The sequence below is a fragment of the Balaenoptera physalus genome (assembly GCF_965194825.1).
Source record: "Balaenoptera physalus genome assembly, chromosome: 1".
NCBI lineage: Eukaryota > Metazoa > Chordata > Mammalia > Artiodactyla > Balaenopteridae > Balaenoptera > Balaenoptera physalus.
In genome coordinates, this window is record NC_138882.1 from 114,393,694 (window position 1) to 114,411,217 (window position 17,524).

A 17,524-nucleotide genomic window follows, 5' to 3' on the forward strand; every position below is an offset into this window, starting at 1 on the left:
ACTACATAATTTTCTATTTTATCCCCGGTAATTTTCTTTGTTCTAAAGTCTACTTTGTTTGATATTTATATTGCCACTCCAGCTTTCTTTTGATTATTGTTTGCCTGGTACATCTTTTTCCATGCTTTTATACTTAACCTATCTACATCTTTATATTTAACATGGACTTCTTAAAGAGAGTATATCTGTGTCTTGTTTTTTTAAATTCAGTCTCACAATTTCAATTTTTATTTGGTGTGTTTACAACAGTTACATCTAAATTAATATCTGAGATGCCTGAATTTAAGCACATACCCCTTTATTATTAGTTTTCTCTTTGTCTCCTCTATTTTTCATTTCTGTTTCCCCTTTCCAGCCTTCTTTTAAATATATGAATATTTTCAGAATTCTATAATATTTTATTTGTTAGCATTTTATTGTATCTGTATAGTTTTTTTAGTGGTTGTTCTAGGGATTATAATATACATACAGTAGTCCCCCCTTATCCATAGTTTCTCTTTCCACAGTTTCAGTTACCCACACTCAACGGTAATATGAAAATATTAAATTCCACAGATGAACAATTCATAAGTTTTAAATATCATGCCATTCTGAGTAGCATGATTAAACCTTGAGGAAAACTCTTTCCTGCCCAGGATGTGAATCATCCCTTTGCCCAGCATATCCACACTGTATACGCTACCTGCCATTAGTCACTTAGCAGCCATCTCAGTTATCAGATTGACTGTCATGGTACAGCAGTGCTTGTGTACAAGTAACCCTTAATTTACTAAACAATGGCCCCAGAGTACAAGAGCAGTGATGCTGGCCATTTGGATATTCTCTTACTGTGCCTAATTTATAAATTAAACTTCATCATAGGTATGTATGTATGTATAGAAAAAAACAGTATTTATTGGGTTTGGTACTATCCACAGTTTCAGGAATCCAGTTGGGATCTTGGAACATATAATCTGTGGATAAAGGGGACCAACTGTTTTTAAATTTTCATAGTTTACTCAGAATTAGATTTTTTCACCTGAAGTGAAATGTACAAACTTTACAAGATTATACCATTCTTATTTTATACTGTAATCATCCAAGGTATTACATGAACATACAATGAAAACCTCACTAGACAATGCTATTCTTTCTTTCAACAGTCATAGATATTACAAAGATCTTAAAAGAATAAATATAGTCCATGGTATGTAACCAAATATTTACTGTTTTTGTTGCTCTTCATCCCTGAGGCTTAAATTTTCCCTCTTATTTCTCTTTTGCCTGAAGAACTTTCTTTATCATTTATTTTAGAACAAGTCTGCTCATGACAAGTTCTCTAAATTGCCCTTAATCTAAGAATGTCTTTATATATCCTAAAGAATATTATTGCTGGACATAAAATTCTAGGTTGACAATTTTTCTCTTTCAGCACTTAAAAAAAAAACAGTTCTTCGGTCTTCTAACCTTCACAGTTTTTGATTTTCTGATGAGAAATCTGCAGTGAATTTTAATCTTTGTTCCTCTATATACAATGTGTTATTTATCTCTGGCTGCTTTCAAGATTTTATCCTCTTTAAGCTTGTTGAATTTGTAAATTTATTTCCTTCACAAATTTGCAAAGTTTTCAGTCATTATTCCTTCAAATATTTTTTGTACCAGTCTCATTCTCCTCTTCTCTGGTACTCTGATGACATAAATGCTGGACCTTCCGATATTGTTCAACAGGTCTCTGAGGCTCTGTTCACTTTTTTTCCAAATCTTTTTTTCTCTCTATTACTCAGACTGAATAATTTCTATTGCTCTACATTTGAAGCTTATATTTGTGTGTTAGCTACATTCTGCTATTAAACCCATCCAAACTATCTGTTTTTTATTTGGTCTTGTGCTTCTGGTCTCACAGTTTCTCCTTCACTTTTTTTTTTTTTTTTTTACTCTTCACTTTTAACCCAAGATCAAGAGAGCGTCTCCTCTTAACCAATCTTCAAGCAAATGATATCTCTAGTGGAAAAGAGTCTACAGAATCACTCTTAGTTTGATAATGTCAAAAAATAATGATCAAAACTGAAATGGCAAGAGTACTAAAGGAGAGAGCATTGTAAAATGATCCAGAAGTAATGGGATTCTAATTATAGTATTTGCCACTAACTTTTTTATGTCTTTGTTTCCTCATCTATTAAAATAAAGAAAGCTGGGCTAGTAATGTTTAAGGTTCTTTTCAGCATTCATATTCTAAATATATATTACATTTACTTATAAAAACATAATTAATATCTTACTCTTTCAATCTGCTTTTCCATTTCTTTATGCTGGTCAAGATGAGTTTTCTTTGCCTTTTCAAAAGCTAAACAAATTTTCTCATGCTCTGTATTGATATTAGTTTCTAGACTTCTAATCTTTTCATTCTTTTCCTAGAAATATAAAAACACTTTAAAAGAACATAATTAAGAACGAGTTTTACATAAAAGTACATTAGTAAAGCATAAAATTTATCATACTCTAGTCTTCAAAGAATCATAGTAGTTAATATGTCAACTTCAAAAATATTTAAATATTTATAAAAAAGAGAAAGTGGTTATTTTTTAAATTGTATCAAAATGATAAGATTGTTTAAAAATGTTGCAAAGCATATCAAAGAACTACTACCATTTCCTTCAATTCTACTAAAATAAAAATGAGGAACTTTAGATAACAACTTGCCATATTAACTTAAAAATATATAACTTTAAAATATACAAATAAAAATTGAATAATCTGAAGAGTTTGGTAGAATTTATATTTTCCTATATGGTACATTTTAGAATAATGATACTAAAACAAACATGCTGTTACAAATTAAGTTCCTTAAAGCCACAGTAAATCTGTAGCAAAAAAAAGGTAATTTTTACCATAAGTTCCTGTTCTAGTTCCGCATTTTTTGCAGCAATAGAGGAATAAGCAACTATTTTTTCTTCTAGCTGTTTCTCTAGAGTTAAAAGTTGAGAACATTTCTTTGTCATCTGAAAACACATTGAAATAAATAAAAAATTATTTTTAAAAAATAAGTGACAATTCAGAAGAAAAACAGTGAAAGGAAGACTAGAAATATGACATAGCTTATTCCATCTGTGTAATACATAAGTATTTATTTCAGACCCCTATGTTCAAATAGGATTGCCCCGAACCCATTTCGTAAAAGTAGCTATTAAAGACCGAAATTAGTACAATAAAATGTTAACAGTAGTAATTTCTTGTGGTAGAACTATCAATGTTTTATTTTCTTCTTTGTCCCTTTTTGTATTTTCAACAAGACTGTGCTAATATTTTAATTTTTAAAAAGTTATTCATCTCAGTACTTGGAAATTTTCTAAGTAAGCTGATGGCTATAGTTATAGACTGACTAAATCTCCTTTCCATTACTTATTTAAGTTCCTATACCACAGGTCTTTTCCCTAGTCTTGGCTACAGACTTTAAGATGAAAAATCAGACATTTAAAAAGTACCCTCAGAGAGCTGCAGCCTCTGGTTTGAAGGGTGAGTATAGCATATACACACGTGGACCTGGTCCGCAATTACCTAATAAGGCATCCTGTTCTGTCCTCAGTGGAAATGAAGATCAGATATTCATAAAACATATTTCATCCCCTTTTCAGAATGTAATCCATAAGATATCTGCATCAGATTCACATGTAATTGTTTAAAAATGCAGATTCCTTTGCATTACTCCATACGTACTAAATCAGAATCACTGGAATAGGACCCAAAACGTGCATGTTTAACAGGCTTTCCAGGTGGTTCTACTGTTTGCTAAAATTTGAAATCCTCTATTACTACCCCTTTTTTCTTCCAATTACATAATCCAAATTTTTTACCTGTAAATATGTATTAGCCATATTAACTTATACTTGGAAGAAATAATAGAATGCAGTACAATTTGTTTCACCAAATTTAGCCACTACAGTATTTTCCTACTTTTAACATATGTTAAAACCCAGAAGTTTCCAAATATAATTTTAAAAGAAGTTATAACTCATGTGGTACCATTAATTTTTTTTTAGTGTATAAATCTGGACTTTAACATACAAGTTTTACAAAAACCCTACAACACTTTTTTCTTCTCTCAAAATCCAGTACATATAAATAGCTAATTCAAGCTTACTTCACTTTCAAGTTTGCTAGAGTTTGAAGCTTTCTCTAGCAGCTCCTCTTGAATCAGCTGAAACTGACTAGTTCTGTGGGCCATGTTAACCTTCAAATCAGAATTCTCAGCTTCTATCTGCATCAACTTATCACGTAATTCTTCTATTCCAGAAGCAAGTCTTTGCCTTTCTCTTTCATATTGCTTGTTCACAGTATGTTGATTTTGAACTTTTATACTTTCTGTTAATAAACATAAAAGGAAAATTGTTCTGTATAAAACTTAAAGAATAAAAACCTATTTCAATGTTGAAAGATTTAATCATAAGTTTAGTTTCTGATCTAAAGAATACTAAAGTGGATGGAGAATAAAACATACATTAAGGAAAATATAATGAAGGAACATGGTAAGCAAGGTACTTCCTGTTATTAAATACATAACAAAGTAGGAGTAAGGTCTTCTGACTCACTCACTTTTCTTTTTTCCACAAACAGCCCGTCTCCATCTTTAAAAATTCCATTGTTTGGATATAAATCATTGTTTGAAAAAAAAGCCCCAAAACACACAAACATTGTCCTGTCTCCTTAAACCAAAGTTTATCATAAATATATTTGGATAACTTGCGATCGTTAACAATATTTGCTATTGTACATAGATGTAGGTTCAAAAGCCAAAAACAGAGAATCCTTCTTATTCCAAACGAGCTGATGAGAACTCAGTAATGCTTTTTAAAAACACTGAAGGTTATCAGAGGTAGTTGTTTGAATACACCTTTTCTCCATTATAAATGTACACACCTATGCCCACTCAAAGGTAAACAAGCTTTCAGGAGTGTTTTAAAGTAGATGCATAGGGGCTTCCCTGGTGGCGCAGTGGATAAGAATCCAACTGCTAATGCAGGGAACAGAGGTTCGATCCCTGGTCCGGGAAGATCCCACATGCCGTGGAGCAACTAAGCCCATGCGCCACAACTACTGAGCCTGTGCTCTAGAGCCCACGAGCCACAACTACTGAGCCCACATGCTGCAACTACTGAAGCCCACGCGCCTAGAGCCCGTGCTCTGCAACAAGAGGAGCCACTGCAATGAGAAGCCCGCGCACCGCAACGAAGAGTAGACCCCGCTCAACACAACTAGAGAAAGCTCACGCACAGCAACGAAGATCCAATGCAGCCATAAATAAATTAATTTTAAAAAATAAATAAAGTAGATGCATAATGTAGATGACTGACTGAGAATACACAGATGTGGAAACAAGTACAGATGTACTATGCCTTCAAGGACTGCATAAGTAGCCATTTCCCATCAACTCTCCATATCCCTAATAATTCAATTTCTAAGTAATCTATCATTGTCTCTGTTCTTCTGTGATGTTAGAGAATATATGATATATGCTATCACCACGTCTAATAACTAGAATTCCCTCTGCTGATCCCATCATTCTCTTCTGTATTCCCTCTAATTACTTAGATATCTAATTTTCTCTGCTGTCATTTCTGCTACTGGCAGCCCATTGTCCTTGAAGATACAGCATGATAAGTTAAAGATGCATATGTTAACCACTAGGGCAACCACTAAAAAAAAAAAGAGGTATAATTAATTACTCAATCGAGGACATTAAAAAAATGGAATACTATAATTCATTCAAAAGAAGGCAAGAAAGATGAACAAAGGCCAATAGAATAGAAAGCAAACAAATACCAAGATGGTAGATTTAAACCCCAAAAGATCGATAATTACATTAAATGTAAGTAACCTAAACATTCCAATAAAAGAGTAAAAATGACTGGTTATTAAAGCAAGAACCAATTATATGCTTTCTATTAGAAACTCACTTATATATAAAGATACAGGTTTAAAAGGATGGAAAAAGTTTTACCAGGCTAACACTAATCAACAAAAAGCTGCAGTGATTAACTATCAGATTATGACAGTTCAAAGAAAAAAATAGCATTGTCTAGTGAGGTTTTCAATGTATGCTGGTGTAATACATTGGACAATTACAATATAAAATACGGATGGTAAAGAGACCTATAATCTTGTAAAGTTTCTACATTTCACTTCAAGTGGAAAAAATCTTAATTCTGAGTAAACTATAAACTATCAGAAAGAAATTTACTCCATCAGTCTGGAAGGACGTCGTTGTTGAGCTATCAAGAAAAACTACCCTGCCTTCCAGTTCTTTGACAAAACCTCAGATGTGTGGCCTTCTGGACAAGCGCCTGTGATTTCATATTGTTGGAGCTCTCATTGTCTCCCTAGGAGTTGCAACTTTCTGTAAGTTTGCTGTGGCTGAACCAAGAAAGAAGGCATGCAGATTTCTACAGAAATTATGATTCCATAAAACATTTCAAAGAGATGAGGAAGGTTGGTATCTTTCAGAGTACAAAGTGATTATGGGATATAAAGAATTTCTTTGGGTTGAGTTCCACAGAAGTTTGTCACTTACCTGTGTTCCTGAACTATGAAACTATGAACTATGAATATCTGGGCTAAGGAATAGTTTTTCTTGATAAATAAACAATTAACAAATTTAAAAAAACAGAGAAATTTAGAGAACAACCCCATTTACAATTGAGTCAAAAAGAATAAAATACTTAGGAATAAATATAACCAAGTAGGTAAAAGATCTGTACACTGAAAACTACAAGACATTGATGAAAGAAACTGAAGACACAAATAAATGGAAAGACATTTCATCCTCATGGATTAGAAGAATTAACATTGTAAAACTGTCCATACTACCCAAAGTGACCTACTGATTCAATTCAACCCCTATCAAAATTCCAACGGCATTTTTCACAGAAATTAACAAACAATCCTAAATATTTATATGGAACCACAAAAGAGAAAGAAGAACAAAACTGGAGGCATTACACTGCCTGGTTTCAAACTATATTACAAAGTTATAGTAATCAAAAAAAGTATGGTACTGGCATAAAAACAGACACATAGATCAATGGAACAAAATAGAAAGACCATAAATAAATATATGTATATATGGTCAATTAATTTACAACAAAGGAGTGAAGAATATTCCATGGGGAAACGGTAGTCTCTTCAATAAATGATGTCAGGAAAACTGGACAGCAACATACAAAAAAATGAAACTGGACCATTACCTTACACCATACACAAAAATTAACTTAAAATGGATTAAAGACATGAACATAAGACCTAAAGCCATAAAACTCCTAGGGGAAAAAAAAAAAAAAACAGACTGTAAGCTATTAGACATCAGTCTTAGCAAAGATTTTTTTTTTTTGGATTTTACACCAAAAGCAAAAACAAATGTGTGGGACTATATCAAACTAAAAATCTCCTGTACAGCAAAAGAAACCATCAATAAAATGAAAAGTCAACCTATGGAATGGGAGAAAATATTTGTAAATCATGTATCTGATAAGAGGTTAATATTCAAAATATATTTAAAAATTCATATAACTCAACAGCAAAAAAAAAAAGGGAAAAGGATCTGAATAGACATGTTTCCAGAGAAGACACCAATGGCCAACAAGGTACATGCAAAGGTGCTTAACAACACTAATCATCATGGAAATCTAATCAAAACCACAATGAGATATCACCTCACACCTGTTAGAAAGGCTATTATCAAAAAGACAAGAAATAACAAGGGTTGACAACAATGTGGAGAAAACGGAACCCTGGTGCCCTGCTAGCAGGAATGTAAACTGGTACAGCTACTGTGGAAAACAGTATGGGAGTTTCTCAAAAATTAAAAACAGAACTACCATATGACCCAGCAATTCCACTTCTGGGTATTTTTCTGAAGAAAACAAAATACTACTTAGAAAAGATATCTGCACTCCCATGTTCATTGCAGCATTATTTACAATAGCCAAAATATGGTAGCAACCTAAGTGCCCATCAATTGATAAATGGATAAAGAAGATGTATATGTAAAATGTATTTATACAATAGAATATTAGTCAGCCATGAAATAGAACAAAATCCTGCCATTTGCAACAACACTGATTGATCTAGATGGTATTATGCTAAGTGAAATAAGCTAGACAAAGACAAATACTGTATGATTTCATTTATATACGGAATCTAAAAAAACAAAACAAATGAAGAAACATAACAAAACAGAAACAGACTCATAGATACAGAGAACAAACTGGTGGTTGCAGTTGGGGAAGGGGAAGGAGGAGATAAATAAAATAGGTGAGAGAGATTAAGAGGCACAAACTTACAGTTACAAAATAAATGAGTCATGGGGATGAAAGGTACAGTATGGGGAATACAGTCAATAATATTGTAATAACATTGTATGGTGGCAGATGGTAACTAGACTTATTGTGGTGATTTTGTAATGTCGAATCTTTATGTTGTGTACCTGGAACTAACAGTGTTGTAGGTCAATTATACTTTAATGATAAAGAAAGAAAGAAAAAGAAAGGAAGAAAGAAAGGGCAATATTCAAATTTTTAAAAGCAACAAACAAACAAATAAACAAAACCTAAAGAGTCTTAAAAAGACTATCTAATAACCTAGATAATCATATATAAGGTATTCAAGTGATTTGCTATTATTACAAATACGGCAAGTTTTCTTCTACACGGTGGTTTCTTCATGTTAATTATTGGCTAATAACTAAGTATATTAAAAGTAAAAGTGGATCCATAATGTACAACATGATGATAATTAGTTACACTCTTGTATAGTATATTTGAAATTTAAGAGAGTAGATCTTAAAACTTTTTTCCTTTTTTTTTGGTATGTAAATGAGATGACGACGTTAACCAAATTTACTGTGGAAATCATAACATATGTAAGTCAACTCATTACACATTTCAGTTACCTGCTGTCAACTGAGGCTCGAAAATAATAAATGGAAAATTCCAGAAATAAACAATTCATAAGTTATATACTGTGTGCCATTCTCAGTAGTGTGATGAAGTCTCACACTGTCCCTTGCCGTCCAGCTCCGTCCTGCCTAGGATATGAATAATAATCCCTTTGTCCATGTATCCAACCCGTTAGACACTTAGTGGCCAACTAGGTTATCAAATCAACTGTTGCAGTATCGCAGTGCATGTGTTCAAGTAATCCTTATTTTACTTAATAATGGTCCCAAAGTGCAAGAGTAGTGATGCTAGCAATTCAAATATAAAAGAAGCTGTACCATGCTCCCTTTAAGTGAAAAGGTGAAAGTACTAGACTTAATAAGAAAAAAAGTTGTATGCTGAGGATGCTAAGATCTACAGTAAGACTCTTCAATCCATGAAATTGTAAAGAAAAAAGAAATTTGTGCTAGTTTTGCTATCACACGTCAAACTGCAAAAGTTATAGCCACAATGTGTGAAGATGGAAAAGGTATTAAATTTGTACAATAAGATATTTTGAGGGAGAGAGAGGCCACATTCACATAACTTTTATTATAGTATACTGTTATAATTGTTCTATTTTATTATTGTTGTTGTTAATCTCTTATTGTGCCTAAGTTACAAATTAAACTTCATCACAGGCATGTACGTATAGGAAAAAACATAGTAGTACATAGGGTTTCATACTATCTGCAGCTTCAGGCATCCACCGGGGGTCTTGGAATGTATCCTGGGAGGATAGGCAGGGACCACTGTATGTCTTGATTGTGGTGATGGTAACAAGGGTATAACCATATGAAAAAACTAAACATCTGGACTTCTCTGGTGGTGCAGTGGTTAAGAATCCGCCTGTCAATGCAGGGGACATGGGTTCGAGCCCTGGTCCGGAAAGATCCCACATGCCGCGGAGCAACTAAGCCCATGCGCCACAACTACTGAGCCTGCACTCTAGAGCCCCTGAGCCACAACTACTGAGCCTGCATGCCACAACTACTGAAGCCCGTGAGCCTAGAGCCCATGCTCTGCAACAAGATAAGCCACCGCAATGAGAAGACCATGCACCACAACGAAGAGTAGTCCCCACTCACCGCAGCTAGAGAAAGCCCGTGCGCAGTAACGAAGACCCAAGGCAGCCAAAAATAAATAAATAAAATAAATTTATTTTAAAAAAAAATCTGACAAAATGCATTGAATTTTATTTTAAATGGATGCATCTTATTGTAAGTAAATTTTACTTCAAAAATATATTTTTAAAGAATGATGCAAAGTTCAAGAGATTTGAAATAATTTTTACCGTCTTATCAACACATAAGTAGTAATAACAGATTATCAAGTATGTCTGATAACAGTAACCAGTTGATAATCTGTTTCTTTAAAAAACTATCATAAAGAACTCTGATTACAATTTATAATAAGAATTGAATATAATATACTTACCTACTTGATTACCTCCTAGTTTTACAGGTTCTGTTTCTAAACTATTTAATTTGCCACTTTCTTGGTTGTCATTAGAAGCAATAAGATTGTGAGATAATTGATTAGCAGTCAGGTTTGCCTGAAGCTTTTGAATTTCTGCCTCTTTCATTGCAAGCTTAATCCTGGCACAAAAGAAAATAAACCAAAAATTATTAGAAAGATTCTATAAAAATATCACATACCATTTTCCCCTTTCAAATTAAAATAATTTTAATTAAAAAAAATTTTAAACTCTGATATTAGTCAACTATTGGCCAAGATACAGAAAGTCTTATATACAACTGATTACACTGTAAACTGGTTCAGTTACTTTAGAAACTTGATAGTATACACCTTATGACCCAGTAATTTTATTTTTAGAAATATCTGCTAGAGAAACTCTCGCATATTGTACAGGAAACATGTGTAAGTATGTACTTTGCAGCACTATTTGTAATAGACGAAAACTAGAAATAAGGCAACTATCGATAAAGGAACAGATAAATTGTGATGTAGTTGTAGGAGAGACTCTTACACAGCTATTAAAACTAAATTAACCACACTAATCCATCCATTGATCAACCATTCTACCTACCTACCTCGACATCGATGAATTTTAAAAATGATGCTGAGTGAAAAGGCAAAATTACAAACCATATAAAAACAGTGTATTTATATGTGTGAGTATAAGCAAACACAAATGAATTGAAGGATAGATACCCATCTCATGATGGTAGATAACTTAGGAGGAGAATGGGACTAGTGTTAAGGATCAAAGGGCATTATCTACCCTGTAATGTTTTATTTTTTATTTAAAGAAACAGATTTGAAAAAAATATCAAAAAATGTTAAGAAGAATCAGCTCTTAGTTGTGGAAATATGGATATTTGTTATAATACTCTCTAGACTTTTCTGTATATTTCTCAACTTCTCAACTAAAGATCTTAATTACCAATTTTTAAAACACATTGTATGTGCTAAAACTTCAGCATCTGAAAACCGTACCTCAATTCCGAAATCACCATTTTATTTGTCTCACAGCAGCCAATGTAACTGTCTTCCTTGTTTGACAAAATACTCATCTGGTGCTTAGACAGAGATGATTTAAAACCAAACATTTCTCTTTTTAACTGCAAGTTTAAAAACAAACATATATAAACTTACAATATCTATGATACAATTTATTTATTTATGGCTGCATTGGGTCTTCATTGCTGCGCGTGAGCTTTCTCTAGTTGTATTGAGCAGGGGCTACTCTTTGTTGAGGTGAGTGGGCTTCTCATTGTGGTGGCTTCTCTTGTTGCGGAACACAGGCTCTAGGCACATGGGTTTCAGTAGTTGTGGTGTGTGGGCTCAGCAGTTGTGGCTCGCAGGCTCTAGAGCCCAGGCTCAGTAGTTGTGGCGCACAGGCTTAGTTGCTCCACGGCATGTGGGATCTTCCCGGGCCAGGGATCAAACCTGTGTCCCCTGCACTGGCAGGCAGATTCTTAACCACTGTGCCACCAGGGAAGTCCGATACAATTATTTTTCATGTAAGTTTGAAAAATTGTGTGAATTTAATAGAAACAATCTAACAGCCATCAACAGAATGCATAAATTCATTATGAAATATTAACATAATGGGAAAACTACAATAGTTAAAATAAATGTGCATTATATAAATCATTATGGAGACATCACATGACACTGAGGGAAAAACAACAGAGGCACATATCGTACTTTCAAAAATGCACTGAACTATATATTTTTTTTCCAGATACATCTGTATGTGGCAATATTTAAAATATGGGCAAGAAGGATACATATGAATTTCAAAATAGTGGCTACCTCTGAGGAGAGAGGGAGAGAATGGGGATCTAATGAAGTACATAATGAGGCTTTATTTCCCTATAAATTTTTATTCTAAAAATGTCTGAAGTAGATATCACGATATGTTTCCCAGATTTAGCAAATGTGCTATATTGGTCTCTGTATGCATTCTGTATGTTTTGAATAATAATTTTAAAAATTAGTTGTGAAAAGGGGCAAGGTAAGCACTTAATGACTACTACCTTCAAACTATAACAAAATCACACTTTTTAGAAATAGACAAATTCACATTTCCAAACCACGTTATATGGGATCAAGCATATATTATCACACCACTTTCAGAATCACATATCAAGTAATTCTTGATACTGAGTCAAAGGAAGTATCAATTTTAAGTGAATGCTACCTGCATTTGATTATTATCAAATTTCAAAAGCAAACAGTACATTAAAAATCTAAGCAAACAGGGACTTCCCTGGTGATCCAGTGGTTAAGACTCCACATTTCCACTGTAGGGGGCGCGGGTTTGATCCCTGGTCTGGGAACAAAGATCCCACATGCCACGTGGCCAAAAAAATTTTTTTAATTAAAAAAAACAATCTAAGCAAATAATCAGCATCCCAGGAAAGTAGATACTGCAGGGGGATGGGAACCAAGAATGGTATGTTCTGGTTTAAACTCTGCCACTAGCTAGCTGGACAAATTATTTACTTCCTTGGGTACACTTCTTCACCAATTCAATAAAATGATAATACTGAATTAGATGATTACTAAGGTCCCTTTCAGCTTCATAATTCCATAACAGTTTAAAATTGGTAAAAGTCTACCATCCATCCATATGTGAAACCAATCATGACACATTTATCTTATACCTTTCTCCTGACTTCACCTTTACTTTGCACCTATGAATAACAAATTTCTGACACAAGTATACTTACTTTCTTCCTAATCTCACTTATAAATATGGTCATATATATAACTCATAGAGAAAAGGTGGCCAGATGCTACCATAAAAACAATTTAATATTCTGTACCATTCTAATAGTATATGAAAAGTTGCTCAACATGGTCAACAGGGAAATGGAAATTAAAACCACAATGTGATACCAGTTAATACTCATTAAGATGGCTATAATCAAAAAGACAGACAATAACAATTGTTGGCTAAGATGTAGAGAAACAAATCCTCATATTTTGCTGGTGAGAATGTAAAATGGTACAGCCACTTTGCAAAAGTTTGGCATAAATTTTCCACATGACTCGGCAATTCTACTTCTAGGTATCTACTCAAGAGAAATGTGTGGACAGAGACTTGTAAGCAAATGTTCATAACAGCATCATTCATAATAGTTCAAAAGTGGAAACAACCCAAATGTCCATCTATTGGTGAATGAATAAAATGCGGCATATCCATACAAAGGAATAATATTAAACAATAGAAAGAAATGAAATACTGATATATATCACAATGAAAGAGCCTCAAAAACATTAAGAAAATTTAAGACCACATACTGTACAATTCATTTATATGAAATGTCCAGAAAAGACAAATCTCCATAGGCAGAAAGTAGATTAGTGATTCCCTAGGAGTGGGGATGGGTACAGGGACTAATTATAAATGGGCACAAGGGACCTTTGGGGGATAGAAGTGTTTGAAAACTGGATTGTGGTGATTGTTCCAGAACTTGTAAATTTACTAAAAATCATTGAACAGTACACTTAAAATGGGTGAACGCTGTGGTATATAAATGTTCCTTTAAAACTGTTGTTTTAAAAAATTCTGTGCCATTCTTATACATGGCATCTGAGAGATTGAGAAAGGATGGAAAGGTAAATTCAGAAAAAAGGATTAGATAGAAAAGAACTGATGACTGAAAGCAGACATGTGAGGAAAAAAATAGAAGGTAATAAAGCAACAACAAAATTATGATCTCTTATAAAGCACTTGGGTAAAATTTTCCTTGTCACACATACTTACTGGCAACTGGGACATAATTTTTTCCAAACTTCTCAGTTCCACCCTTGAACTTTCTATTTCTTGCTGACACAAATCCAGTCTCTCATTCTGTGTTACAATACGAACTTTTAATTCTCGGTTTTCATTCATCAGAGAAAATTTTTCTCTAAGTATTTCGTCTTTATCCTCTAACTCACTCTCTAGCTTAAGAATACTTTGTCTAGATTCAGTTAGTTGTGCCATGACTTCTGAATTTTTCACTGCCATGATCCTTAATTTTTCTTTTCCATTATTATTTTCTTCTTGTAACTGCCTATGAAGAAAAAAGCATAAAAATGAAAATAAAACATACATTCACTTTCAATAATATTTAGTTAATCTCACTTTTTAAATATTTTAAAGTTTAATTCTGAAATAATACTTGCTCACATTTACTGAGTGCCTACCTTCTGCATGCTAGGCACTCACAACTTTATGTGGCTAGCACTATTGTTACTCCCTGCTTACAGATGGAGGAAAACAAGGCAAGGAAAGGTTATGAAACTTGCCCAGTGTCTCACAGTAAGTAGTTGAGCAGAATAATCCCACTATCTTGGAGGTATTTCTGCTCCCTTTTAAAAAGTGTACGACAGGAGAGTTAGCTCCAAAATCCGGACACAATATTTTGCAGCATCAAGAAAGTTTTAGATAGTATAAGGAAAAAAATCACAAACTATTTATTAGCCACAACTCTAAAAGATAAAGTCTAATTAACCATTAACAGATTACTATGCAGCATTTTAAAATATATATGTATAAACCTATAAAAACATGTCAAACATTAGAACAATCTACTGTTTAGAACTGTTATTGTATTTCATCAGTTCCCTTTTTCACATTTTTAATATCTCTGAAATGAGAAGGTTAGACTAGGTGATGCTTCATGATTTGAAGAATACATATTTTACTAGCTAATGTGGTCACACTACAAGGACACTACATCTCTGTTAATTTTTTCTAAATATATTCAAAGCAAATATGTTGATCATATTACTCTATATTTACAAGTATATTAACATCAACACATGTTTTATTCATTTAAAATCCTAAATTTACAAGTAGAAAACAATTTCAGTCATGGATGCCTATCTTTCTACATTATTTAAGGCCATAATTACAGAATTCAAAATATTCTATTTTTAAATGTTTCAGTTTTTTCTCTATTTCCACACAAAAATCCTTTTTTTACAATAGGATACTGTACCTTAATTTCTCTTTCAGAATTTCAAGTTCACTTTTATATAGACCACACTTTTCCTGTAGCCTTTTATTTTCTTTTTCACAGTTAATTAGATTTTTCTCTAATATTGCTTCTTCAGCTTGAACCTAAAACAATAATTTGTTTTAAGTGGATGCACTAATGTGGTCATAAGTTTCAGGTATTTCAAGTTAAAATGTAGTGATTTCGGAAATAAGCAGGAGAGTGGAGTAAGTACTCAGCAAGTTTAAGTCCCCAGCCTTGTAGTGAAAGGAGCAAAGTGAACTTTCAGCAACAAAGAACAGGGAGGGGGGAATGCTACCACCTGTCCAGAAATGGTTAAGAGCCTACAAGAAAGGAACAACAGCATGATTACCTGAAAGCAGAATTGTTCTGCTCTTATGTGGACAAGGCAAGCAACTCAGGTAGAGATGCTCCATCAAGTTACTAAAGGCTAACTTTAGTGCAAATGTTCCAGAGAAGTAATTTTTGAAATTTTAGCCACAGAGTACTCCCAAGGAAATCACAGCCCCAAATTTAAAACAGATAAAAGTCAAGCATCCAGGTTTGAGCAGTGGAAATGGAGGACTGGACAGATCTGCCCCACTTCCTTTGTTATATCTATCTAACTATAGGGCTCTGCTGAGCAGTTTGAAATTGATAATCCTAAGAAGTATGAAAAAAATCATCTCTTACATTTTCCTCTCTTTCCTCTATAAAGTCCTCCCTCTCTAGGAGGATATTCCCCCTACTAAGTTTTCTACCTCCCACTCCAGATTACCTTATTAAAAATCCTTTCTACAATATTTCTTTCCCACAGGGACCTTTTCCAAGGCTTTCAAAACAGTGATCTTATTAATTCACACTTAAGACGTCAGTATCTAATGGGATCTTAAATTTTTCTTATTTTTAATATTTCTTCTATCCTACCTTTCTTCGAACAGAATTTGTAAATATTAATTAAGGATATAAAGAATTTATATTAATTAAGGATATAAAGAATTTATCTTAATGTCCAACATGTGGCCTCCCTCCAAACAGGTTTATTATCATGTGGTATTACTTGAAGATAGTCAATGAATGTAATTAAGCCACTATATTACTATGTAGAACCTATTCAAGGAACCTTCCCTCTGAGAGGCAGAAGTGAGCCTCTCTCAGGGTGCTATGTCTAAGGAGACCAATTAAAGGCTACATAAACTACTCTGCCTTCATTTTCACTGAGGTGATAGGAACAAATTTCCTGCTTTTACTTCTATAGCTCCAAACTGCTCACTCACCCCATTTTTCTCTACATTTTGTTCCTTGTCTCCACTCTTTTCCTTCTTTGGATAAGAAAGTTTCTGCTCATTATAAGAAGATGGTAAATATTATACTTAACTAATAATTATAAATTCTTTATTTCAATGATTTTATTATGAATGAGATCATAAAAATTACTCCCCACTTTAACCATAAATAAAGATATTCTATTTATGTCTATATTTTCAGAATGTGGATGGTAATACAAAACACTGAATTTGCACAACTGCCTCTTACCTTTTCCAGTTTTTCAGCCACTTTTTCTTTATAATGTTGGAAAGCTTTACTTAGCTCTTCAGCATTATATAGTGCTTCATTCCTTTGTCGTTCAGCTCTAAAATTTAACAAGAGATAATTAATAAAAGTAAAGAATGCTCTGTACTTGTGTATTTAAGTTCCAAAATAACCTATATTTAATTATAAGGAATAACTAGAGAGAATCAGATTTTTCTGTGTTAAAAAAGAGTATAAGGCTTAAAATGGCAAAATGAAAAATGAAGACTAGACTATAATAATTTCCTCACTATGAAATCTATATGAAAAATAAAATAGAATATAAAATACTTATAAACTTTGAAATATACAGACATTCTTATGTGTTGGCAATTTTTTCTCTGTCTGGAAAAGACAGATTAGGGAAGTTGCCTGAGGCTATATGATAAATTTTCAAAGATCAGGTATTACAGAATCAATCCACTGTCTAGTATATTAAAAATACTCAGTAAATCCTGTGATCTTTGAAAAGGCCAAGTAAATTTTCAAAAAAGATATAAAATCTGAACAACAAAATCCAACCACTACCAAGCACTGTCTTAAGCC

At 33.1% G+C, this 17,524-nt stretch overlaps 1 protein-coding gene across 9 annotated transcripts in view; it reads right to left on the reverse strand.

The window, feature by feature from the left end:
- The window catches only part of CCDC18 (coiled-coil domain containing 18), a 127,196-nt gene that overhangs the window by 87,482 nt on the left and 22,190 nt on the right, over positions 1-17,524 (reverse strand). For all 9 annotated transcript variants that reach the window (XM_082476251.1, XM_082476254.1, XM_082476249.1 and 6 more), the window contains 8 exons: positions 16,943-17,039; positions 15,410-15,531; positions 14,188-14,479; positions 11,406-11,530; positions 10,383-10,543; positions 4,118-4,338; positions 2,868-2,978; positions 2,259-2,390 (listed from right to left, as the gene is read on the reverse strand). In XM_082476251.1, coding sequence (XP_082332377.1) covers positions 2,259-2,390; positions 2,868-2,978; positions 4,118-4,338; positions 10,383-10,543; positions 11,406-11,530; positions 14,188-14,479; positions 15,410-15,531; positions 16,943-17,039 — 1,261 coding nt within the window. The remainder of the gene's footprint in view (positions 1-2,258; positions 2,391-2,867; positions 2,979-4,117; positions 4,339-10,382; positions 10,544-11,405; positions 11,531-14,187; positions 14,480-15,409; positions 15,532-16,942; positions 17,040-17,524) is intronic.